This window comes from Camellia sinensis, chromosome 7 (assembly GCF_055761805.1).
Source record: "Camellia sinensis isolate YWXY chromosome 7, ASM5576180v1, whole genome shotgun sequence".
NCBI lineage: Eukaryota > Viridiplantae > Streptophyta > Magnoliopsida > Ericales > Theaceae > Camellia > Camellia sinensis.
Window position 1 is genome coordinate 90,510,412 of NC_138967.1, and position 26,865 is coordinate 90,537,276.

General features: G+C 36.7%; 1 protein-coding gene across 1 annotated transcript; it reads right to left on the reverse strand.

Moving 5' to 3' along the window:
* Positions 1 to 10,510: 10,510 nt before the first annotated feature.
* LOC114271011 (uncharacterized) lies at positions 10,511 to 25,166 on the reverse strand. The gene is made up of 6 exons (XM_082878644.1): positions 24,121 to 25,166; positions 23,331 to 23,427; positions 22,328 to 22,407; positions 21,287 to 21,373; positions 11,257 to 11,325; positions 10,511 to 10,834 (listed from the first exon to the last, which is right to left on the reverse strand). Exons 1-6 carry the CDS (start codon positions 24,219 to 24,221, stop codon positions 10,810 to 10,812), a joined length of 459 nt encoding a protein of 152 aa, XP_082734770.1. The 5' UTR covers positions 24,222 to 25,166; the 3' UTR covers positions 10,511 to 10,809.
* Between the last annotated feature and the right edge of the window lie 1,699 nt (positions 25,167 to 26,865).

Consider the following 26,865-nt stretch of genomic DNA (forward strand, 5'->3'; position numbering starts at 1 on the left):
GATCGATATAATCTAAAATATAGAGATTGAGAGGCACGCAGAGCTCACAACAACAATGGGAAAAAGAAGGTAGTATTTTAGGGTTAGATTGATATAAGCTTAAAGAAATTTCCTATAAATAAAGCTAAAATAGCTTGGCCCACCATTTTACACTTGAAAACTAAAAAGTAATAATAAACAACTTAAATACTTTGCTGCAAACATGTGGCGATGGATTTAAGTAGGTAAATCTTAAAAGCATACCTATCCCAGAAACTTGTAAGCAATTCCTTGCAATTCTGTTGAGTTCAAGCTTCAGTAATTGAATGCTTATACATACATACAGTATGCACACAACAATTATACATACATACTTGTACATCTAGTTTTACAAAGAATTTCCAAAACATGTCCAACCTTGGTTGCTGTTCCAATAGAGAAATGTAGACAATAAGAGCTGCAATAGATCCATCATTTAGTTTGAAGGTCAACCAAAAAAGATAATATAGTAGTCATCTGCCTGATTTTCAATTATTAACAGAAAAGGAAAAACAAAATGCATCTTGTGTCTCATACAAGCTATGAGATGCAATGTGCTTCTTAAGCAAACCAAGTACAAAAGCAAAAAGAAAGAAATGCAATATAAAGAGAGCATTGTTTTGGCCCATGAGGCCTACCACATGCCCCATTTCGATAATCTGAATCGTTCATTTTATCCAGCACGTTGTGTATTTCATCTACACAAAAAATTAAGTCCATTTGATAATTATAACTTATTTAATTTATTGCTTTTTTACCAACAAAATTGACGACAATTGTGTTCGTATTCGACATGATTGCAAAACTTATTTTGAAGTGTCAATACTTCATAGCACCTAGGTCTCTGCAACAACTTTCTAAAAGTTCTTATTGACAGGTATCCGGTTTCGATCAAATAAACTTTACCATTGCCAAAAACTTTACTTTGTTCTGTGACTACTGTCGTGGTGACCGCTTTGGTAGTCGAGGGGGTCGATTTGGTCAGTCTAGAGGACTTGGGTCTAATCCACGTGCCCATCATGCTAGTGCAGTTGATACATATAACTCTGCTCCGGGTCTTCTTCTGAGTTTGAGGATGCTCTATGTTACTTGCTAGACCGTCGGCCTTCCACAACTCTTACTGGTGCATCTTCTTTTTTGTTTACCTATTTAGGTAACTTAACATCTTCTACAAATGCTTTCTTATCTCATAGAACTTTGCCTTAGATTATTAATTCTGGTGCCTCGGATCTTTTAATCTTTTCTCAAAATATAAGCCCTCTTCAAGTCAGGACAAGGTTAGGATTGCTGATGGTACCATTTCTTCTGTTTCTGAGAAAGGTCTAATTCATGCCACATCTTCTTTATCTTTGTCATCAGTTTTATATGTTTCCAGTTTCTCAGTTAATCTTCTACTATTGAGTCGTCTTACTCAGGATTTGAATTGTAGTGTAACCTTTTATCCTGTTCATTGTCTTTTTCAGGACCTTATCACGAGGAGGACGACTGGCAGTGGTAGAGTAGAGAATATAGTCTCTACATCTTGGATCAAGCAGATCACATGGCTCATCATACCATCCAGTCTCCAACTACCAAGGACAACATTTGGCTTTGGCACTGGCGTCTAGGACATCCATTTTTTTTATTACTTAAGCATTTGTTTCATTCTTTTAATTGAGTCGTGTCAACTTGGCAAACAACACCGAGCTTCTTTTGCTCCAAGTATTAACAAAAGTTTCGTTCCTTTTTCATTGATTCATTCTGATGTTTCGGTCCTTCTCGTGTTGTTTCATGAAAAGGCTACAAATGGTTTGTCACCTTCATTGATGATTTTTCTCGCATTACTTGGGTGTATTTTACTAAAAGAAAAGATTGAGTTTTTTTTTCCGTGTTTCAAACCTTTCATCAGATGATTTGCACTTAATTTGGGATTGTTGTAAAAATTCGCACTCTATTCGCCTTAAAGTTTTTGGGTGTGTCTGCTTTGTTCATAATCATTCCCCTACTCGTGGTAAACTGGATCCTCGTTCTCTTAAATGTGTCTTTCTTGGGTACTCACCAACTCAAAAGGGGGTATAAGTGTTATTATTCTCCTTCACGTAAGTGGTTTGTGTCCATGGATGTCACATTTTTTGAGTCCCAGTCCTTCTTCTTGTCCTCTCCAATTTCCCAGTTATCCTTTCAGGGGGAGCCTTGGTGTGAAGATATTCCTGACATAGTACCTGTTTCTAAACCATTACTAGTTGTTGAGGATATATCATGTAAACCACAATGTGAACCAGCTATTGGGAATATAGAAGTTGATACACTCAAGGAGCAAGGACAAATTTATGTTAGGGACAGAAAAAGATAGAAGGTTACTGGAATCCAAGAGACCACTTCTCCTAATCTTCCACTGCCCTCTCCTTCAACTAATGAGAGTCCAGGTAACTCTGATAACCTCGAATACATAGATCTTGATATTCTTATTACCCACCGGAATCTTATCTCTAAGTATCCTATTCTAATTTGTCTCCCTCAGGATGCTTTTGCCACCACTGAGTAGAAACGTGCTATGATTGAAGAGATGAAAACACTTTATAAGAATGGCACTTGGGAATTGACAGAGTTACCTAAGGGCAAACGAAATGTGAAATACAAGTGGGTGTATACTGTGAAGCACAAGACAGATGGTTTGATTGAGCACTACAAGGTTCGGCTTGTGGCAAAGAGCTTTACACAAACTTATGGAGTAAACTATCAAGAGACATTTGCACCAGTTGCTAAGATGAATTCAGTCATGGTACTCCTCTCTCTAGAAGCTAATCTGGACAGGCTAATTCACCAATTTGATGTGAAGAACACTTACATGGTAATCTAGATGAATTCAACACTTTCTTACACTTTCTTATATGGACATTCCTCCTAACTTTGAATATCTTAAAACAAAAGGTAAGGTGTGTAGGCTTAGAAAATCATTATATGATCTCAAACAGTTCCCAAGGGCTTGGTTTGAGAGATTTAGGGATTGTTTGGGATTATCTAAATAAGTATACTTTTTGATTTCTTACGAAAAGATGTGCAGAAAAGTAGAGAGGTGATGTTATCCAAATAAGTGCACTTATTTAGTTTATGCCAAATAGTGCCTTACTCAGGCAATGCTTAGATATGAATTCAAACAAAGTCAAGCTGATCATACTTTGTTTGTTAAACATTCTTTACATGCTAAGACTACATCTCTCATTATATATATATGGATAACATAGTACTTACAAGAGATGATGTTAAAGAAATTCCTCGTTTAAAGGAATATTTGGCAAGCGAGTTTGAAATAAAAAAACTTGGGGAACTTGAAGTATTTCATATGGTATTGAGGTTGCCCAGTCCAAGGATGGAATCTTCATTTGTCAAAGGAAATATGTGCTTGATCTGTTAGAAGAAATCGGGATGCTAGGTAGTCAAGCTTGTCACATATTGCTAGAGCCAAACCGAAAACTTGGTGATGATAGTGGAGGAGTTCCTGTTGACAGGGGGAGCTATCAGAGACTAGTGGATAAGCTCATTTACCTATCACATTCACGTCTAGACATTGCTATTGCGGTTAGTGTGGTCAATCAGTTCATGCATGCTCCTCATGAGGCACACTTGGCTGCAGTTATGCGAATTCTTAGATACTTAAACTCTTCGCCTGGAATGGGCCTCTATTTCTCCAAACATGATTATCTTAGTGTGGAAGCTTATAAAGATGCTGATTGGGTAGGATAGGTAACTGATAGAAGGTCTACATAGGGGTATTGTACCTTTGTTGGGGGAAATTTGGTTACTTGGAGAAGTAAAAACAGAATGTGGTAGCTTGATCTAATGCAGAAGTGGAGTTTAGAGCCATGGCACAAGGTGTGTATGAACTTTTGTGGATCGTCATTTCATCAAGGAGAAACTCACTAGTGGCACTATATGTACTCCTTTTGCGAAGTCTGGAGAACAATTGGCAAATATTCTCACCAAGGGAGTTGCAAGTAAACCGTTCCATGATATTATTAGCAAGTTAGGCATGAGAGATATTTTTTTGCACCAGCTTAAGGAGGAGTGTTAGAATAATATCTTTGTGACTGTGATTCTGCTTAGTTGTCATTAGTTGTGCCTTGAGGCTTTTATTGTACATTTCATATTATTATTATTAATATATAAGAGAGTGATGGTCTCATCATTCCCTAAGTTCGATTTCTCCTAGCATTTTGCTAATAAACAGAGGATAAGAAAATCTGAATGTAAAGTATAATAAGAAAGTTTCAAATGATAACCTTTTTGGCATCAAGATCTAGAACCACTTTTGGGATATCATTATAACCCTGTGAAAACAAGAAAATGTTCAGTCCAATTGCAAAACCAATATTCTAAGTAGTCAAATTAATTCAGGAAAAAACAAGGATGGTTTGGTAATGCAATATTCATTAACTCTAGCTTCTCATCCAAATCTTTTGGCTGTCATCAACATATAGTAGAGTCATTAATAAAATAAATTAAAAAACATTGAAGACCTAATTAGTATCTAGGCAGAATAAGAAATTATCTTGTTGGCTCAGGGTCCTAGATTTTCTTTGGTGGAAAAAGGCCCCTATCAGAGTACAAACTACTAGTTTGATTGTCCACATTGTCGGTAAGGATTTTGTAGATAAGCATTAGGAGGACGTCAACTCGGACAGATCAAACAATAGTACCAACAATATTATTAAGTGATTCATTCCATTGTATGTAGGAATAACATGTTATTTTCAATAATATAATAGAAAGCTATAATCTATTCAAACATGCAATCTAACAATATTACCAACTACCATCCCCATACCTAATAGAATAAGAACCCTAGATCTAGATCCAGCTATGTCAAATATAAATCGACGATACAGTCTAGTAGGGTGCGATGAATACAGAGCCCTTCTAAAATGATATAGAACGGGGTTGGATGGGCTTGGTCGGAGACTGATTTTCTTTGGCGATCATTTTTTTGAATTCAATTAAGGGACAACAGATGCGATTGGCTAACGTAGGGCTGACATTGTTGAGTGTGGCCAAGGGATTTGTAGGGCAATTGAGTTGTTTGGTGGAGAGATAAAATAGGTGGTGGGCCAGTTACGCAAGGCTTCTAAGAGGGCTATCGCCGATGGACGTTTCTTGGGTGGGCGGCGGAGTGTGATTGTTTGGCTTTGGTTGGAGGAGGATAGGGTTGTGATCTAGATGGTGGTGCAGATAGATGATCACCGAAATCAGATTTTCTTCCCATAATCTTCTTTTGGGGATAGATGGGAAGGGGGCTTTGTTGTTGGAAATATTTGCTATTGGGAATGGATGGGTAAAGCGAAGGGGTGGAGTTCGTGAGAGCAAAAGGAGAGCATGAGTAATTGGAGGGGCTATGGTGATTCATGGGGCTGGTGGTTGTGATGTGGAGGTTCAGAAGGGGTCTGAGGCAACCTAGGTTTCGTTTTTGGACTCGTTCTTTGTGGAACTAGTGGGCTGGATGGGGAAAAAAGAATGGAGGTGTTACGAATGTCAAAGTGGGCAAATTGATTGTGGAAGTTCCCAGAGGGGTGCAGGTGGTGGCGAGTGGTGGTCAATTTGTGCTTTTCGCCTTTCTGACTAGAGATGATGCTGCAAGGATTTTAACTAGTCGTTGGGTGGTTGAAGGCTGACCATTGTTGTTGGATTGGTGATTGCCAGTAGTGTTGTGTGTGAGGGGTCGTAATCCTCTACTAAAGTAGAGTAATTGGGTTCAGGTCTTGGGGCTGTCAGTTCATCTTCGAGGGGAATAGGTATTTCGGGATTGGAGATCGATACGGTGGCTTTTTAAAGGTAGATGGTGCGACATTGAATATGGAATCTATAGGGTGTGTTCGAATTAGAGTCCGTGCTTCTGCAGCTGGTGTTCCAATGGGAATCAATGTTCGTTGGGGCCGATGGAGGTATACCTTACCTGTTTGGTCAGAAGAAGGCTCGGTGGTGGAAGAATGGAGGTCGTCGGAGGTAGGCAAGCTTCGTGGGGTGAGAATGGTCTTCAGTGATATATGCTTAACGTGATTTCAGGCATGATTTCACATGGGCCTCCTCAAGTATGGAAACCAAAAGTTTTTGAGCAGAGGAGATTGCATTTGGGTAAACAAAGGGTGAGGGTTAATAAGGTTTTTGGGCCTGCTATTAATAGGCTCAAAGACTTTTCTTTGGGTCTTGTGCCAAATAAAAGTGGTTTAGGCCAAGTAAATGAAGCTGAAATGGCTATGCGAAATGTGGGCTCGATGCCTCAAGGCCTAAGAAAGCAGACTAGGTCAAACCCACTAGTGTCATATATCTTTTACTCTTTACGCCAAGGCTTGGACTCAATTTTGGTGGGTCGGGTCATCGAGACAGGTGGACATGTGGGCAATCAGGTCGTCGATCCAGTTGAGTCTAGGGTTGATCGATTTGATGGGCCATTCTCATCGAAGAAGGAAGACCTTGTCGATTCAGTGGTCAATGTGGCTAACCAAGGATTGGATGACGATGGTGTATGTGATCATGATCGTTTGGAGGGTGCTGAGTTTCGACAAGGGGTTGAGGTGTTTCGACAAGAGGCGGAGAAGGAGGTGTTTTGGCAGGAGAAAGTGGAGAAATTTGTCTTGGGCCGATAATATCGATAGAGGGAGCTGGGTATGAGGGGCGAGAGTTGTCTTTGCTGGTGAAGCCTTTGGCAATGGTTGCTAATGATGAGTTTCAGGGTGATACTTCGTTTCAAATAGAGGAAGACATGGGCAGAGATTAACGGCTTGATAGGGAGGAGGTGCCTTTGATGAAAAAGGTTTCAAAAGGAAACTATAACTAATGACAGCTAAGTAGAATTGCAATCACAAAGATATTATTCTAACACAATCACAAAGATTTTATTCTAACATAAAACTGGTCTATGCAATTGGAGGATGATATATTTAAGGTTTTTTTTAATGACTCCACTGTTTATTGGTGATAGCCAAAGGATTGGGATGAGAAGCTGGAGGTAATGAATATTGCATTACCAAACCATCTTTGTTTTTTCCTGAATTCATTTGACTACTTAGAATATTGGTTTTGCAGTTGGACTGTAACATTTTCTTGTTTTCATAGGGTTATGATGATATCCCAAAGGAGGTTCTAGATCCTGATGCCAAGAAGGTTATCGTTTAAAATTTTCTTGTTATACTTTGCATTCAGATTTTCTTTTACTTTGTTTATTAGCAAAATGCTATCAAATTGGTCTATGCATTTGGAGGATGATATATTTAAGGTTGATCAACCAAAAGACTTTTTTTTTTTTTTTTTACTTTCTCTATTGGTATTATGGGTGAGTACTTCTACTTATAGTTTTTTGGAAGACCTGTGAATCCTTTCTGGATTTATGCTTTTGTTCTCAATTTAAAGCCCACAATTCCAATCATTTTGGTAGAATCGTTACTGATTTTATGCTTTTAGTTTTTAGAGTTTTTTAGTTTGATAGAATCCATTTTTTTTAATAAAAAAAATCATTAAAAGAAAGCAATTGTCATAACTCAAATTCAAACATGACCATAAAAGAAAGGCTGTCAAGTTGACAGAGATGAAGAATGATGGAGAAGAAACAAAGACGAATTGCGAGGATTGATTGTGAGCTCTTCGTGCCTCTCAATCTACATATTTTAGATTATATCGATCTAACCCTAAAACCCTAACAATGACAATGATGGAGAAGAAACAAAGACGAATTGCGAGGATTGATTGTCCAAAATCTTGTAACATTTGCTTCACAAAGTGCCGCCAACAGTGGCGGAGGGAAGTGAGGACCAGGGGGGTCACGTGCCCTCCCTAGATATTGGGCTTCTTCTTCTTCTTCTTCTTCTTTTTTTGTTGCAAATATAAAGAAAATATTTTAAATAAAAAAAATTACAAAAATATTATTAGAGTAAAATGTTAATGACATTTTAAAAATTATGAGAATAATAATGATTATTTTGATTGAAAATGAAGAGACTATTATAAATCATATTATCTATGAAAATTTTATGAAATTTTTTGAATGTAACGGTGAGTTCATTATTATTGACATGCAAGTATAAGTAATCTCACTATAAAGATATGAAATTTATTAGATTGTTAGTTACACTTGACATGTGAGGTTCACTCTCTATGTGTTTATTTACTATTTGTTGGTAATATCACATACTAATAATGACGTGGTATTTCCATTATATTGAATTTTTAATCAAATTTTGTATAAAAAAATAATTTATCATTATATAATTTATTTTAAGACTTATATCTATATTTTTTTATATTGTCCATGATACACTTGTTATAAATAGCATTATTTTTTTGATGTTTCTCGAAATCAATTATAAAAACTTGCATGAAATATTTTTGTAAAAATTTTCGATATTGTAATTAATAAGTGCCTCTAATTTAATTTTCTGGCTTCGTCACTGGCCGTCAAATCCTTTTTAAGAAAGTTGTGGAACTCTCTCGTCTCCACATCGCCGACGTCGCTTTTTCTCCCGTCGACACTCCTTCTGATTTGGCGACGGCGCTTTGCAAATTGAATTGGCATCCTGTGGATGTTTCGAAGTTTAACTTGTCGAATCTGAAAGAATATGCGAGTAATTTGGACAAATAACAGTCCTATTTATTGATGTCTCTTGAAGAGATGAAGAGTAAGAGAGACAATTCATGGAAAGGAGATGATGAGGAAGTTGAATTCACTTTTGAGGAGCTCATGTCAGATGATTTGGATGTTGTTCAGTTGTCTGAAGCAACAAAAATTAATGAAGAATGTGAAGCGATGGTGAGAGAATTGCTAGTTTATGATCATGATTTGTTTATATTTCAGATGCACTAAAATGTATTTTTTAGATGCACTTAATTTAAATGTATTTTGTTTGGATTTAAATTTTTTTGTGTAGATGAAATACGCAAAGTGCTTGATAAAATGAACGATTCAGATTATCGAAACGCGGCATGTTGTAGGCCTCATAGCCCAAAATAATGCTCTCTAATCCAAATTTTGAAATGAAAGGGATCTTCCTCTTAATTCGATTCCCTACTCCCTATGAAACCTCTTAAATTAGAGAGAGAAAAAAAAAGAATCACTAATGTAGTTATTTTATATGAGGGAATTCTCTCTGATCCACTCTTAAATTAGAGAGAGAAAAAAAAAAAAACACAACCACTAATGTAGTTATTTTATATGAGGAAATTATCTCTGGTCCATAATTTAAATTGAAGAGCACTATTTAGTCTTATAAGATCTGTCATAGATCTCGTTTTGATAATTCGAACTATTAAAGATGTTGGACATTTCATTTTTTATTTCGTGAACCCAGAAAAATTATATCAATTTAATAATCATAACCTATTTAATTTATTGCATTTGTCACAACGAAAAAAAAAGGACAATTGTAATCTATTCAATTTAAATTAATTTTACAAACCTGTATCTCAACTCTCCGAAAGCGAGCTATGCTCCTTCCTCATGCTTCAATGCGTAATATTAGAGTACATAATATTTTAATTATTAAAGTGTTTGTAGTAAGTGAAACATTGTTATATATTTTTATGTATGTTGGAATGTTATATTGGAAAACTTTTTAATACAATTTTATTTTATAAAAATTAGTTTGCTCGCATTTAAAATATATACAATTTTATTTATATATATATTTTATAAAAATTTGTTTGCTCGCATTTAAACCATCATCAGCAACAAGCATTCCAACAAAAAACCAACAACCAACCAGCAACCGACCAACAACACAAGTGCACTAGAAAATCAATTGTAGTAGCCCAAGTTTACAATGGTTCTGATGGATTTAGTGTGTGTTGTTGGAGGGAAGGAAAGAGGGATTTTCAAAAGAGACTATAAGAGAGAGTTGTCGCCATCTCCTCCCTACTCAAGGTTTTGCTCCCACTGTGAAATGTGGTGGTGTTGCCAATGGAGAAGGAACGGGAAGAAGATGGAAGAAAATAGTCGAAGATAAGGGGGTGTTTGCTTGTTATGCTAATATTAATGTGGCTTGTTTGGTTGCAAGGATAGATTCAATTTTTTTTTTTTGGGGTCAAAGAGAGAATGTTAGTATGTTAGTAAAATTAGATTATAAATTTAAGGAACCGCCGTTGATCCATCAACTCGAACCTCAAACTTTCCACTCACCGCGGTAACCCTAAGGCGCGGCTACATGCCAGTCGGCCACAAGGGCCTCGGCCGGATGGATTTAGTTGGGTGTTTAGTATTTAAGAAATAAAAGGTAATTTTGGCATCTAGTTGCCAAAATATACTGATATAAATAAGACATTTCCGTTGCTAAGAGAGAACAGTGTAATTTCATTTTAGAAACCACAGGGAAGTCTGTGTAATTAGCCCATAAATAAAACAAAACAACCAGATTCAAAATGACAGAAGACACACAAAAAAGCACTGGAAGGGTAACGGTATAATGTGTCTACTTAATTCACAAAAAGACAAATTACACAAAATAATAGGTATAATAGACTATTAGCACAACTGTAACAACCAAAATATAGCTCTATTTGATGCAATTAAAGGACACTCTCACAAACAACATCACTAGTCTAAGCGTATAAAGGTGAAAAGGTTGTTACAAGGAATAACGAGTTGCGAAAGAAATTCTCATATCCTCAAACTCAACTAGCACAACAGTCTTCCAAGTCACAAATTAAAAGGAATGGGATTGGATCCCTAATTTAGTTCTAGCTTACTTTTAGTTTTCTTCATTTTCGCTTTAAATTGAGATTTTGCCACTATCGTCTGCATTGCGTTTGCAAAATTCCCAACTGCCATAACAATCAGTAGCACCCCACAGGTAACAACCTGACCAAAAGTAAATTAGATAATCCATTAAGTTTTATCCCAGTATGAGAATGGTTATTAAAATCGCGATCCGGATTATAGGATACGATCCTATATTGCTAAAAAGATCCATATTGTTGTAGGATGGGTGCTATAATAGGATCACAAGTAGGATCATATGGGATCGTGTAAAATCGTATAAGATCATAGGTAGGATCATAAGTAGGATCGTTGATTTTTTGATTTTTCACCTTACGATCCTACCTAGGATCCCGATTTTAACAACCTTGACTATGAGTCTAACTAAGATGTTAAATTACTCGAGCAAATACTGAAATAGAATTAAGAATTTAATCTTAAAAGCAAAGTAAATCACAAATATAAAACCCATGGCAATACTTCTCCAAGCATCCACATAACAATACTCAAAACATACTTCTTACCCGCCACTCAAAAACAACACCAGCCAGTGCAACTTTAAGTAGCAAAATTCCGACATATGCTTCAAAACCCTGAAATCAAGAACATACAAATAAAGGTCACTTCAATTTAGCTCAAATCTCTATGGTGACATATTGTTGCTTCATCTATTGGATTAGTAGCAACTAACAAATGAAAGTGAACAATTAATTTGCGAGACCTATTACTGAAGAAAATTTGCTCTAAGTAAATTTCTTTTGAAGTATTGGATCTTCTTTCACTATAACAAAAAACACATTTGGCGACCCAAAAATTTGTCGCCAAAAGTACAAATTTCGTCGCTAAAAGAATCGACGACAAAGTATACAATTGGTCGCCAAAGCCCTCTCACTAAAAGTATTGGCGACGAAATCAGAAATTGTCACTGTATATAGACATTTAGCGACAAGCAAAATTGATTGCTAAAAATCATATATTTTGTCGCTATAAAATTACAATTTGTTGCTAAAAGATTAAAATTTGGATAGGCTATGTAGTTTTAGCGACAAATAAATGTGTCGTCGAAAGTATTATTTAATGACAATTAATTTGGTCGCTAAAAATCACGTTTTTAGTGACGAGTAAGTTTTGGTTGCTAAAAGTTCTTGGAATAACCACTAACTTTTAGCGACAAAAACAATATGTTGTCGCCAAATATATTAACAGCGACAAAAACACCACCTGTCACTAAAAATTCACTACACAAATTTTGATTTTTATAATTTTCCTGTTCAAAATAATCCAAAACACCTGTTTTCCTGTGCACAATATATACACAAATGTAATGTAAATAATAATACACCTGTGCAAGACATTCATACTAATTCAAAATTAATAACTATGAAAAATCCCAATAAACATAATTACAATTCTCTGACAATCTAAAACATGCATACCAAAGTACTTACAAACTATTAATATCAAACCCATAAATACATTACCAAATCCTATGTCAAAATATTTTCAAAAACACAAAACTAAATATTTTGATACTAAACATTTCATCCATAAATCATTTACCAAAATCCTATGTCAAAATATTTCCAAAAACAAAAAATCAAATCCTCTGATGCAGCCCGAACTGTTTTCCACCATTGCTAATCTATCACATGGAAAAAGAAAAAACAAATTTTAGATTGACAAAAAAAAAAGAAAAAAAAAATCGATATGAATTTCACAATTTTGATTTTAATTTTGTAACAGGAAGTCCAATCTGGTGCTGTTTGCTCATACAAGTCTATTTAGGCTTGAACAAGTTGCCCGTGCCAAGTTTCGGTGGTTTCAGTGGTCATATTGCAATTTCGGCCCCCGAACGGGCCTTTTAAGTCTTATGCTTTATATTTTTTCTTGTAATTTTCCAACTGGAAATCCAATCGAGGTCCCGTTTGTTCCTACAAGTCTATTTAAGTTTGAACAAGCTGTCCATGCCAAGTTTTGGTGGTTTCGGTGGTCATTTCGCACTTCAGCCCTCGAACACGCCTTTCAAGTTTGTTTTACAATTTTCCTTCTAATTTTCTAACAAGAGATTCAATAGAGGTCCCGTTTGTTCCTACAAGTCTATTTAGGCTTCAAAAGGCTGTCCGTGCCAAGTTTCGGTGGTCATTTCGAAATTTCGGCCCCCGAACGGGCATTTTAAGTCTTGTGTTTTACATTTTTTCTTGCAATTTTCTAATCGGAAAATCCAATCGAGGTCCCGTTTGTTCCTACAAGTCTATTTAGGTTTGAACAAGCTGTCCGTGCCAAGTTTCAGTGGTTTCGGTGGTCATTTCGCAATTTCAGCCCCCGAACGGGACTTCTAAGTCTTGTATTTTACAATTTTCCTTCTAATTTTCAAACCGGGGATCCAATCAAGGTCCCGTTTGTTCTTAAAAGTCTATTTAGGCTTGAAAAAGCTGTCCGTGCCAAGTTTCGGTGGTTTCAGTGGTCATTTCGCAATTTTGGCCCCCGAACGGGCATTTTAAGTCTTGTGTTTTACAATTTTTCTTCTAATTTTCTAACCAAAGATCCAATTGAGGTCCCGTTTGTTCCTATAAGTCTATTTAGGCTTGAACAAACTGTCCGTGCCAAGTTTCGGTGGTCATTTCGCAATTTCGGCCCCCGAAGGGGCATTTTAAGTCTTGTGTTTTACAATTTTCCTTCAAATTTTCTAACCGGGGATCCAATCGAGGTCCCATTTGTTCCTACAAGTCTATATAGGCTTGAAAAAGCTGTTCGTGCCAAGTTTCGGTGGTCATTTTGCAATTTTGGCCACCGAACGGGCCTTTTTAGTCTTGTGTTTTACAATTTTCCTTCTAAGTTTCTAACCGGAGATCCAATAGAGGTCCCGTTTGTTCCTACAAGTCTATTTAGGCTTCAAAAGGCTATCTGTGCCAAGTTTCGGTGGTTTCAGTGGTCATTTCGAAATTTCGGCCCCTGAACGGGCCTGTTAAGCCTTGTGTTTTACATTTTTCCTTATAATTTTTTAACCGGAAATGCAACCAAGGTCCCGTTTGTTCCTACAAGTCTGTTTTAGATTGAAAAAGCTGTCCGTGCCAAGTTTCGATGGTTTCGGTGGTTGTTTCGCAATTTCGGCCCCCGAGCGGGCCTTTTTAGTCTTGTGTTTTACAACTTTCCTTCTAATTTTCTAACTAGAGATCCAATAGAAGTCTGTTTGTTCCTACAAGTCTACTTAGGCTTCAAAAGGTTGTCCGTGCCAAGTTTCGGTGGTCATTTCGAAATTTCGGCCCCCGAACGGGCCTTTTAAGTCGTGTTTTACATTTTTTTTTGTAATTTTCTAACTGGAAATCCAATCAAGGTCCCGTTTTTTTCTACAAGTCTATTTAAGTTTGAACAAGCTGTCCGTGCCAAGTTATGGAGGTTTCGGTGGTCATTTCGCAAATTCAGCCCTCCAACACGCCTTTTAAGTCTTGTGTTTTACAATTTTCCTTCTAATTTTCTAACCGGAGATCCAATACAAGTCCCATTTGTTCCTACAAGTTTATTTAGGTTTCAAAAGGCGGTCCGTGCCAAGTTTCGGTGGTCATTTCGAAATTTCGGCCCCTGAACGGGCATTTTAAGTCTTGTGTTTTACATTTTTTCTTGTAATTTTCTAACCAGAAATCCAATCGAGGTCCCGTTTGTTCCTACAAGTCTATTAAGGTTTGAACAAGCTGTCCGTGCCAAGTTTTGGTGGTCATTTCATAATTTCGGCCTCCGAACGGACATTTTAAGTCTTGTGTTTTACAATTTTCCTTCTAATTTTCTAACCGGGGATCCAATCAAGGTCCCGTTTGTTCTTACAAATTTATTTAGGCTTGAACAAGCTGTCCGTGCCAAGTTTCGGTGGTTTCAGTGGTCATTTCGCAATTTCGGCCCCCGAACGGGCATTTTAAGTCTTGTGTTTTACAATTTTCCTTCTAATTTTCTAACCGGAGATCCAATCGAGGTCCCGTTTGTTCCTACAAGTCTATTTAGGCTTGAACAAGCTGTCCGTGCCTAGTTTCGGTGGCCATTTCGCAATTTCGGCCTCCGAATGGGCATTTTAAGTCTTGTGTTTTACAATTTTCCTTCTAATTTTCTCACCGGGGATCCAATCGAGGTCCCGTTTGTTCCTACAAGTCTATTTAGGCTTGAACAAGCTGTCTGTGCCAAGTTTTGGTAGTTTCGGTGGTCATTTCGCAATTTTGTCCCCCGAACGGGCCTTTTTAGTCTTGTGTTTTACAATTTTCCTTCTAATTTTCTAACTGGAGATCCAATAGAGGTCCCGTTTGTTCCTACAAGTCTATTTAGGCTTTAAAAGGCTATCCGTGCCAAGTTTCGGTGGTTTCAGTGATCATTTCGAAATTTCGGCCCCTGAACAGGCCTTTTAAGCCTTGTGTTTTACATTTTTCCTTATAATTTTTTAACCGGAAATGCAATCAAGGTCTCGTTTGTTCCTACAAGTCTGTTTAGGCTTGAAAAAGCTGTCCGTGCCAAGTTTCGGTGGTCATTTTGCAATTTCGGCCCCTGAACGGGCCTTTTTAGTCTCGTGTTTTACAGCTTTCCTTCTAATTTTCTAACCGGAGATCCAATAGAGGTCCGTTTGTTCCTACAAGTCTATTTTAGGCTTCAAAAGGTTGTCCGTGCGAAGTTTCGGTGGTTTCGGTGGTCATTTCAAAATTTCGGCCCCCGAACGAGCCTTTTTAGCCTTGTGTTTTACATTTTTCCTTCTAATTTTTTAATCGGAAATGCAATCGAGGTCCCAATTTGTTCCTACAAGTCTGTTTAGGCTTGAAAAAGCTGTTCGTGCCAAGTTTCGGTGGTTTTGGTGGTCATTTCGCAATTTCGGCCCCCGAACGGGCCTTTTTAGTCTTGTGTTTTACAACTTTCCTTCTAATTTTCTAACCAGAGATCCAATACATGTCCCGTTAGGCTTCAAAAGGCTGTTCGTGCCAAGTTTCTGTGATTTCGGTGGTCATTTCAAAATTTTGGCCCCTGAACGGGCATTTTAAGTCTTGTGTTTTACAATTTTCCTCCTAATTTTCTAACCGGAGATCCAATAGAGGTCCGGTTTGTTCCTACAAGTCTATTTACTAACATTGCAGCACAGCCTTACTATGATTAAAACAAGTGATTAAAATATGAGATTTCTCATATATAGTTCTAAGAGCATACCAACATCAACATAGATCCTCTTTGCTGCAGCCTTGATTTGTTATGTAGATGGAAAAAAGATAACAAGAAAATGCAATAGGTTGTCAAGTTCTTGTACAATAAGAATATGAAAGTGAAGCTAAGTTTCTAACTACCTAATTAAAAAGTGAAGCTAAGAGGCATGTCAACCAAAGTTGAGTTCAACCATCCATACCTTGAGTTCAAAAGTTTCTTTAGAAACTGTAGATGGAAAACTGTTACGAGGCATGTCAACCAAAGTTGTTAACCTACCTAGGGCAAACAAAAAATTGAAGACAGCAGTTAAGAGAAATAGCTGGAAGAAGAAAATTCTGCAGGTGAGGAAATGAGTAAAGTTCAACTTTGAGTGAGTATTTTTAATGCTGACGGATCCTCTTGCAGAGCTTTTACGAACTATTACAACAAAACATAAATAATAAACTAAATTTTATTTTTATTTTTACGATTAATTATAACTTCAAAGAAGCATTTCTTACCCTTGACATTAAAGCAAAATCAAGTAAAATTAGAGTATCTTCACAAAAGAAACCAAGACACCACACAGCAAATACCATAAATTATATCAGGAAGTGGAACCAAAACCATAAGGACAATAATATGCAAAAAGTCACAAGTCAGCTGAACTGATAAAACAGAAAACCAGTAAGAAAAAGAACAATTTGCAACCCAGACATCACATCTTTATAGTTATATTTGTTTTACTAACACAAAGATACGAGAGAAAACAACAAATGAAGCTTCAGGTGCATTTGTGCTAATGCCAAATACTAATGCACCCAAAGAAGGCTTCAAAATAATTTGGAAGGCATACAACATGCAGTGGAATTCAAAAGAAAAATTACAAGTCAACAGGATAAATGTTAAATAAGACCTGGAAGAAGGTAATGAAGATAGAAGTGGAGCTGAATGAAAGGAAAGTATATCTAATATTCAAATAAATAATACTACAAAGGGGGAATAGCCAATAAGAAAGTGCACAGGATCTGCCACATTTTGGTTTTAAGAAACTTACATTCAGATTCTTCCTCACTTTCATCATCACTCTCAACTTCCCATTCAGTAGATACAGCATCAGAATCTGCTGCATTGGTGAAACTGAAACTAGTAAAAAAATGATTAACAGTAGAGCTAAGAGGTTAGGACACAAGCACAAACAAAGACAGGATACAACATGTGACACGCCAACATGGATATTTCATAAAATGCAAGACATGAGACCAAATACCTGAGTAGCTCACATGGAGTCTCTTGCCATAGAGAATAAGAAATTGGTTAGCATCGCTGTCAACCAATGAACTTGAAAGAGCACATCCTATCCATTAAGAATGCCATTTTTAAATACCAAATGAAATCCAACAAGAAATAGATTCATATCGAATAGTGTTACAAATATCTAGATGCACAAGAGTCAAAAAAAGAGCTCATCTCTAGTAGATATCATGCCCGTCTGTAATAACCTAAAACCTGCCCACATCTTATTTACCTCCTGCACACATTAAACTAACATTTATATCTCAAGATTGTTGACACAGATTTAATCAATCAATCAACCAAACAGAGGAAGAAACACAAACAGGACAGCCAAAGGCCTCATTTTAAAAGACAACAGATTCAAAGATCAAAAATCTGAAGAGACCATGTCACAAACAGATCTGGGTAACCCATTTTTGGGCCCCACAAAAATGGATGACCCAAATCTATTCAACACTTACAAGAGCTAAGTACAAACAAAACAATTCCAAAATCCCAAAATCCCTCTCTGAGACCTTGCCACAAGCAAGTCCAGTGCATAACCAGAAACTTGTCAAAACCGCAGCAACACAAAAACTATGATGCTTGGATCATGAAGCAAACACAAACCCGCTTATCCTGAGCCTGATGCCTACAACCAACATTGCATTATAGTAAAAAAAAGAAAAAATAAAAAATAAAAAAAATCAAGGATTCTCATGTTCTTCCTTCAAGACAAAAAGGAATATTCTGAATGTAAAGAAAACAATTAATTATATCAAGCAAAGCTTGTTTGAAACAATAACACCCATCATAGAAACAAATACAGGGTACTTACAAGGCCCTTGTTCCTTCCACAGTTAATAAGTTCTCGGGAAAGATGACTTGTATCACAATGAGCAGAGACGTTGACAACTTCCCACCGTTCTATTCGGATGGGGGTGAAGAGTTGCTTTAAAAGAATAAAACAAGAACAAGTAACTGCCAAATTAGTTCACAAAGTTGCTGAATTTAAGCAAAATAGGGAATGTAAAAGAATTATCAATTTCTGCAACCCTCCACCTAAAGTTGGAACACTTCTCTTCCATTATTATAACGAAACCAAGGGAATACCTTGTTAAAATTCCATCGTCCATTACGAGGTATGCAATCTTCACCATTACCAACCTTCAACTACAAGATCAAACCCCAAGCCAAACACCGCAAATAAAAACAACCAAACGCTATCAGCAGCCACACCCAGATTCAGAGCATCACAGCCATTTGCAATATTTGTGTCTACTCTTTGCTGCTGAAATAAGTTTAGTTATTCAAATAAATAATAATAATAATAATAATGACTAGTGTTGTTTACTCAATCTAATAGAATTATAATTTTGCCCCTGTACTAATTAAAAGTAAAAACTAATTAACGCCTAAGATACACTACATAGGTGAAATAACCAAACCATCTATGAGAATATAAAATATTGTCAAAACGTATTAACACCACCACCTGAGGATTTCCATTCATACAATACTCATGCATTATCTATTTTGTCCACTCCCCTTTTGGTGCACAACCAGTGTGGAACACCAGTGTCCTTTTTGTGCCAATCAAATTTTTTTTTGGGTGAATAAGTGCCAATCAAATTAGATCCTAACTTCACATTTTGTTCTTTCCCAGTGGCTTTCCAATAGCTAGATTCAGTTGCTCTCTTACTTTGTGAGCCATTTGGGTACTTCCTTCCACGAGAAGAAAAGAAGAACCACTCATTCTCTGAAGGAATGACTGATTTAGCTGGCAATATATACAAATCACTAACCATCCTCTGTACACAATAAATAGGACTTTATATTCTTCAAACACAAAATAATGTATTAAAGCATGTGAACCACAAAATAAATACAAACAATGACACTTAATACCCATAAAACAGTGAAAGTAAGGCATAATATCCAGAAGCTAATGCATAATTACATCTATAAACATATCATTTTGTCCTATAGAAACCATACCACATGGGACACCTATAGATATAATGAAAATTCTGAGTCAATGTCATCATAAATAATTCTTATTAATACAAGTTGTAAAAGTGCATATTAGTATAAGTCTTATTAATATTAGTTCTCAAGTGTACTGCTTCACATTACTCACCGAAACCAAACTAGGGCAGGGGATGCCCTTCAAACTAACATAAGAAAAAAATGAAAGTATAGACAATAGCTAGATACATAGGTGAAATAACCAAACCATTCACCAAAATCCCAAGAATGGTGATAGAGGTAACGGTCTGCTAAGAAGAACAAAAAAAAAACAGAGTTCTAACTTTTTCTAAGAATGGTGAAGATCTTCCAAGTTCCAATCTAGAAAAAAAGGGGGAAAACTTAGGGTTTTGGTTCGGGACCTTGAAATCGTCATGAGAGAGAGAGGGAGATTGACAGATTGAGATAGCATTTGTAGAGTGAGAGGCCTATGCCCATCTGTAGAGGGAGATGGACAATACAATGGGTTCTCAGTCCTAGTTAATTGCATTACAACATACATAAATAGGATAATTTTGGTACAAACAATACAATGGGTTCACTCACAAGATCACTCCATGCTTGAAGAAAAATCAATCAATTTCAAATTCATTGTTGATAAAAGTGCATTTAGTTAAAAATTTAAAAGAGCAACATATTCCAATAAAAGGAGGAAAAAATTTAAAAGACATTTTAATATATATTTAAAAGACAGATTTTAATATATATATATATATATAAATCGTTCAAGACAGATTTTAGGACTACAATCTATCATATACTCATATATATATATAAATCCTTGAAGACTGATTTTAGGACAACAATCTATCATATATTTATCATATACTCATATATATATATATATATATATCTGTCTTCAAAATATCAGAGAGAGAGAGAAGTGAATGCCGTCGGTGGAAATCAATCGGTGGCGAGAGAGAGCGAGAGGAAGAGAGACGAAGACCAAAAGGAGGAGGAGGAGGAGGAGGAGGCGGTGTGAGAGAGTTTGAGGGAGCGGGAGACATACCTCTGTTTTGCGCCGCTTGAGGCTGTGGATTGAGAAAGAGTGAGAGTGAAAGGGAGAGAGAGAGTTAGAGCTTATTTGTTTATTCAGTAAAAGGGTCGGTCCAATCTTTAAAAAAAAAAAAAATTTGAAAAATGCAAAACGGCGTAGTTTCGTTTGCTAAGTTATTGGCGACAAAATCCTTCGGTCGCCATAAGTACCGTTCATCTTTTCTGCGACTATTTCATTTCTGTCACCAAAACTTTACAATCGGCAACCAAAATTTCGTCGCTATATGTTAATATGATCGCAAAAATATTTTTGGCGCTCCCGCCCAAAAAATTAATTTGGCGCCAAACCTTTTAGTGACTAAAAATCTTAACTCGTCGCCAATAGTGTAAGTTTTGGCGACTAACAATTAAATTGTCGCCGATTACATAAAATTGGCGACTAATTTCAGTTTGGTTGCTAAAAAATGTCGCCAAAAAAATGTTTTTTGTTATAGTGTTTCATTATTTTTTTCACTGAAGCATTGGGCAATTAATGATCATCATGCAATGATGTACATATTCTTTCCTTTTTTTGGTGAGCATGCCTCTTCCTAATATCTTCAAAGAAAAAAACGAAAAAAAAAATCAAGTAACTTCATGGTGACATCATGACATGTGAGCCAAAGAAGTTCAAAACAGAGAGAGAGCTGTGATGAAAGAGCAAGTTGCATTACATGTATAAAACTAGGATTGCTAGATGGCAAACTAGAAGAGAATGATAATATGACTTCAACTTCATCAAGTAAAAGGAATGTGATGATGTTTGATAGTAACAAAAACTTCCCTTCCCTAGCTGTTATATATATTTCAACTTCATCAAGTAAAAGGAATGTGATGATGTTTGATAGTAACAAAAACTTCCCTTCCCTAGCTGTTATATATATTTAATTATTTATACATGTACATAACTTTTGGCAAGTTATGTAGGAAAAAAAATGAATATTTAACAACCTTAATTTAAATCGCTTTAGTGTTTGTTTGATTCAACATGACTTGGATGGCAAAGCATACATTAATATGATCTTTTGTGGGCATGGTTCCCAAAACTGGCATTTGTACAGCTTAAATCACCTGTAATATGAATAGAATGGGTGCCAACAACCATAGTTGACCGTCGACTCCAACAGTTTCTCCCCAAACAACGTCCATTCTCCTAGCCTGCAATTAACAACGGGATCAAATGGTAAGAGTCATCCCAGACTTGCAGAGGAGAACAATTGCAATAAACATTATATGCCCACCAAAAAAAAGTTCTATCTGTATTTCAGTGGGCCATAAAAAACTAACACAGATCGGCTAGAAGACAAAAACATGGTTATTCCAACCAGCAGAAGCAAAAGAACTCATTGAAGTTCTGCAAACCATGCAGGACGACAAGGTTTCACAAAGAGCACACAATCAAGTGCAGACACACACGCAAAGTAGACTGCAGAAAGAACTAAAGATAATAAAGGAAAAAATGAAGCATGCATAGAAATTCGTTGGTGAAAGGAGTTTTTTTTTTTTTTTCTTTTCAATTACACCTTGCCGAAATTCGTTGGTAAAAAGCATGATATGAGTCCAGTAATATTGAACATGGCAGAAATTCGCTGGAATTAGAATGTAGTTGCTGCTGCTGCATATAAGAGAACAAGATACTGCCAGAAAAACTCAATTTAACAAAATTAAACATGTCTATTTGGAGTCAACTCAATGAATTCTTTTGCAACATGCAGCTCCATCTAGAGTAATATCCTCCTTTCATTATTGACAACCATTATTTTTTTCATATACTCTACCCTCTGTTCATTTTCTAATTCATTGCAATATGCAGTTTGACAACACACTGTATAAATTCATTTACTGAATATCATGCTATAATTTTAAGCATTGAAGTCAAAAGATTCTTCTGGCAACTCTATTTTATAGCATAAATTCATTGCCAATAAAATTGCATATTCACTTTCCCTCCTGAAAGGCATGGGAGATGAAATTACTAATGTCTGACTATGAAAATATGTTTTAAAAAAATCTCAATCACAAATACACAAATAGTTTAAATGATGAAGAATAAATGCAAGGCAATCTTAGCACAAAATTCAACTAAATGCATATAAGATCATATCAAATTACCATGGGCGAATATCACTTCCATTCACTCTAAGTATGTTCTCTCGCAAAGCCAAACCTGTGTAGAGAATTAACAACCATGCCTGAAAAACAAACTTACTTGGTAAGTCAACGAGAGATGGAAATAGCTGAACAAATGACCCAAGAGACATCAATGCTAGAAACACACTTAGAAACGATTTTTCAAATCTGCATCAAAAAAGAAAACAGAAAAAAAATATATGTATGAAAGTCAGTAATGCCCTTCACTGCAGATTGAGTCTACAGTATCTCCGAAAGCATTCTTTTAGATCCTCCTTTTTGAAATTAAACATATGTGTTTAGTTGTCAAAATTTCCGTTAGGCTCAATTAGTTTCAGTACGAAATTACAATACCATATTTTGTTCCAACAAGGTCGGGAAGGTGCATAATAACTTTAAACATACAAAATAAGATGTGGCACCACATAAGCAACACAATTTATTTCTGAAGTAGCATTGACAGGACAAAAATAAAATAAAACTACAATTATGGATACCAATATATGAAGGGTCTTGTTAACAAGTGTCCCGGGGACACGAAAAGTAGACCCAAATTTTTTATTTGAAAACACAAGACACTTTTTATTAAATTCAATGCAGTTTTTATGGAAATTAATGCACTTCTTTTACCTGTTTGACCTATTTTCAAGACACTCCTTTATTTCAATTCCAATATCCAGCACTTTTGGCATTTGTCATATACAAATATCTCGAGGACACAACAATTGCACGAATTATAACTAAGATCATTCCAATAAAATAAATTAAATATATCTTTTAAGAACAGAACCAAAAAGATGACATGAGGAACTTAGCATTAATGGGAAAAACTACAAATGCAAGACTGATGTTAGAGGAGGATAAGTTACCAAAATATTTGATATACATGTTGCATATTTCTTCTTTTCTACTTCTAAATCTGAAAATTCAGTCAAATAAAGAAACTAAACCCCAAGCAAAGAATCATGCCAATTTCAAATCATACCTGAGGGAGAAATGTAGGGAAATTAGTTAAAAGTTTTCTCTTGTTAAGATTTCGAAAGTCCAGTGTAGCTTCAGCAACAACAAGGTCTAAAAGTTCACTGCAATCAAACATTGGAAGAGTGATTTTCAAATACGATTTATCATATGATATGCCATCATAAATAGAGAATATGCCATCATAAATAGAGAATAATTGTTAGATGAAATCATAATTTCTTTTTTTCCCCATAAATAACTTATTGTGAAAGAAGGACTACAAACATCTTTACCAGCTCAAACATGAATGAATGAATAGGGTCTTTTAATTCGATGGACTCCTTTCCTCTTCAGGTGGGAAATTCTCCAAAACTGGTTTAAGACATTGGCCAATCACTTTAAAAACATTACCATTCTTGGGATTTTCAATCTGGGCCCCATCAGAAAAAACAGTTTTAACTATGAAATGGCCCAGTCCATCTAGATCTCAATTTACCAGGAAAAAAATGTAGTCTAGTTTTATACAAAAGAACCTTTTGTGAAGGATTAACAATTCCTTTGAGTACAAATAATATTAACATTAAAAACATATCATATACAATGACACGGGGAGGACTAGTCAATCAACTAGATGCCCTTTTTTCTTCCAAAACAGCACACCTTTTCTGCTCCCTTATCGACAAAAATATGCAATCCTGCCTTTAGGCAATAGAAATATTATCCTTTATTCGATGAAAAGCTACAAATACAAGACCCTTGTGAGTAAAAAGGTATACATCTTATGTAGAGGGGTAGAAAATTAAGATAAAAATTACCATTTGTTTTGCTGAATTCGAGCAGCCCGAGCACCCTTGACAACATTGCGGTCAGATCTAGCGTTTTTGCTATTATCTAAGTCACCAAATATATATTTCATAAAAGGAACAAATAAAGAACAGAAGACGGGTAGTAATTAAAAGGAAAAACAAATAAGTATTTGAAGACCAAAATCAAAATATTAAAGGACTGGAGGTACAATGAAATCTTGTCTAACCTTTGAGAGAGGTTTTGTGGATGTTATGAGATGATTTAGAAGCATACCGAGTCTTATGGGCCTTGTTGAGCAATTGATATTGTTGAAGGCTCAAATGTAGTTTTTCTACAAATTTAAATTAAATTCATTAAATCACAATTAAATACAAATTGAGAGAATGAATATAATATCCAAAATTCATAGAACAACTATGTAATTTTAAGCATTCATCACACCTCCCAACCAACTTTATTGCTAGAACCTAGCAATTAGGGTGACTAAAATAAAATCAAAAAGTAAAATAAAAGCAACAACTCTAAACCACTTCTGCAAGAAATCACGATTGAATTTAGGACATACAACAAGCCCTTAATCCAAAAGGTTACCCCTCGTGGACGAGTAAAAGTCTCGTGAGGGTTTCCAAAGATGTTACCCACAAACATCCAAAAATTTCTTTACTAAAGGGATTTCTTTCATTCTCATGCCAAAGTTAAAGAACCAGCCATGAATTTCACAACCTTAACAAGATAATCAATCAAAGTTCAAGACGCTAGCAGCAAATACAGATATCTCATGACATTCAAAATTTGGAGTGTGAAAAAAGTTTAGCAAACACAGACACAACCTTAGCCTTAAAGTGAAATATAACCTAAATCTCTTTTTGAAACATGCTTCGACTCAAATCTCACAAGTTATTGCACTCAACAAATAAATCGCTCAGAATATGGTGCAAAAATTGCTCTCAATATATGCGAGTAGAACAATGTAAATCAAAGGCAAAATATCCCGCATACTAATTTTTTTGAAAAACGCTAATATGAAAGAATAAATAAATAGTCTAATGAATGGAATATCAAATACGGGTGTGTTTGGTAACGTTTACGTTTTCAGTTTATATTTACAAAAATTTTATAAACTGGTTTTTGTTTATTTTTAAAAAAACCTAAACTACAAACGCGTTTGGTAATTGACAAAATGTTTAAAAAATTTTAAAAATATAAAAAAGAGTAAGAAATGGCAAGTGGTGGGTGGTGGTGGTGGTGGGTGGTGGCGGGTGGGTGGTGGTGGTGGGTGGGTGGGTGACGGTGGCGGGTGGTAGTGAGTGGGAGGTGGTGGTGGCGGGTGGCGGATGGTGGTGGCAGGTGGGTGGCGGATGGCGGGTGGTGGTGGGTGGTGGGTGGTGGGTGGTGAGTGGCCGATGGCGGGTGGTGGTGGGTGGGTGGGTGGGTGACGGTGGTGGTGGCGGCAGTGGGTGGTGGCGGGTGATGGATGGCAGCGAGTGGGTGGTGGTGGTGGTGGTGGTGGCGGGTGGGTGACGATGGCAGGTGATGGATGGTAGCGAGTGGGTGGTGGTGGTGGTGGTGGTGGCGGCGGGTGGTGGTAGCAAGTGGGTGGCGGATGGCGGGTAGGTGGCGTGTGGTGGTGGTGGTGGTGGTGGTGGCGGTGGCGAGTGGGTGAGTGATGGTGGTGGGTGGTAAGTGGTAGCGAGTGGGTGGTGGTGGTGGTGGGTGGTGGGTGGTGGTGGCAGGTGGGTGGCAAGTGGGTGGCAGGTGGCTGGTGGTGGCGGGTGGCTGGTGGTGGTAGGTGGGTAGTGAGTGGTGGTGGCAAGTAAGTGGCGGGTGGCGGTGGGCGGTGGGCGGTGAATGGTAGTGGCAGGTGGTGGGTGGTGGCGGGTGGATGACAGGTGGGTGGTGGCGGTGGTGGTGGCGGCGAGCGGTAGGTGGTGGTGGTGGTGGTGGTGGGGGCGAGCGGTGGGTGGTGGTGGCGAGTGGGTGGCAGGTTGGTGGGTGGTGGTGGCGAGTGGGTGGCAGGTTGGTGGGTGGTGGTGGCGGGTGGTGGCTGGTGGTAGCAGGTGGGTGGTGAGTGGTGAGTGGTGATGGCAGGTGGTGGTGGAGGGTGGTGGGTGGTGGTGGCAGAAGACGGTGGTAAAAAATGGTGGCGGGTGATGGCTAATGTTGGGTGATAAAAAAAAAAAAACTGAAAACAAAAAATGAAAACACATTTTTGGCCAAATTTATAAACTGAGACCACTGATTTATAAATCAAAAATTTTACCAAACAAGTTTTTATTTGAGTTTTTAAAATTTTTGTAAATATAAACAGAAAATTGAAAACGTAAGTGTTATCAAACGGCACCGAATTAAAATTTCTAGAGATATTACCCACAAACGTCAAAAAATTTGTTTACTCAAAGGATTTCTTTCGTTCTCATGCTAATGTTAAAGAACAAGTCATGAATTTCACAATCTTAACAAAATAATCAATCAAAGTTCAAGACACTAGCAGCAAGTAAAGATATCTCATGACATTCAGAATTTGGAGTGTGTGAAAAAGTTTAGCCAACACAGACACAACCTTAGCCTTAAAGTGAAATATAACCCAAATCTCTTTCTGAAACATGCTTCGACTCAAATGTCACCAGTTATTGCATTCAACAAATAAATCACTCAGAATATGGTGTGAAAATTACTCTCAATATATGCGAGTAGAATAATGTAAATCAAAGGCAAAATATCCCGCATACTAATTTTTTGGAAAAACGCTATAA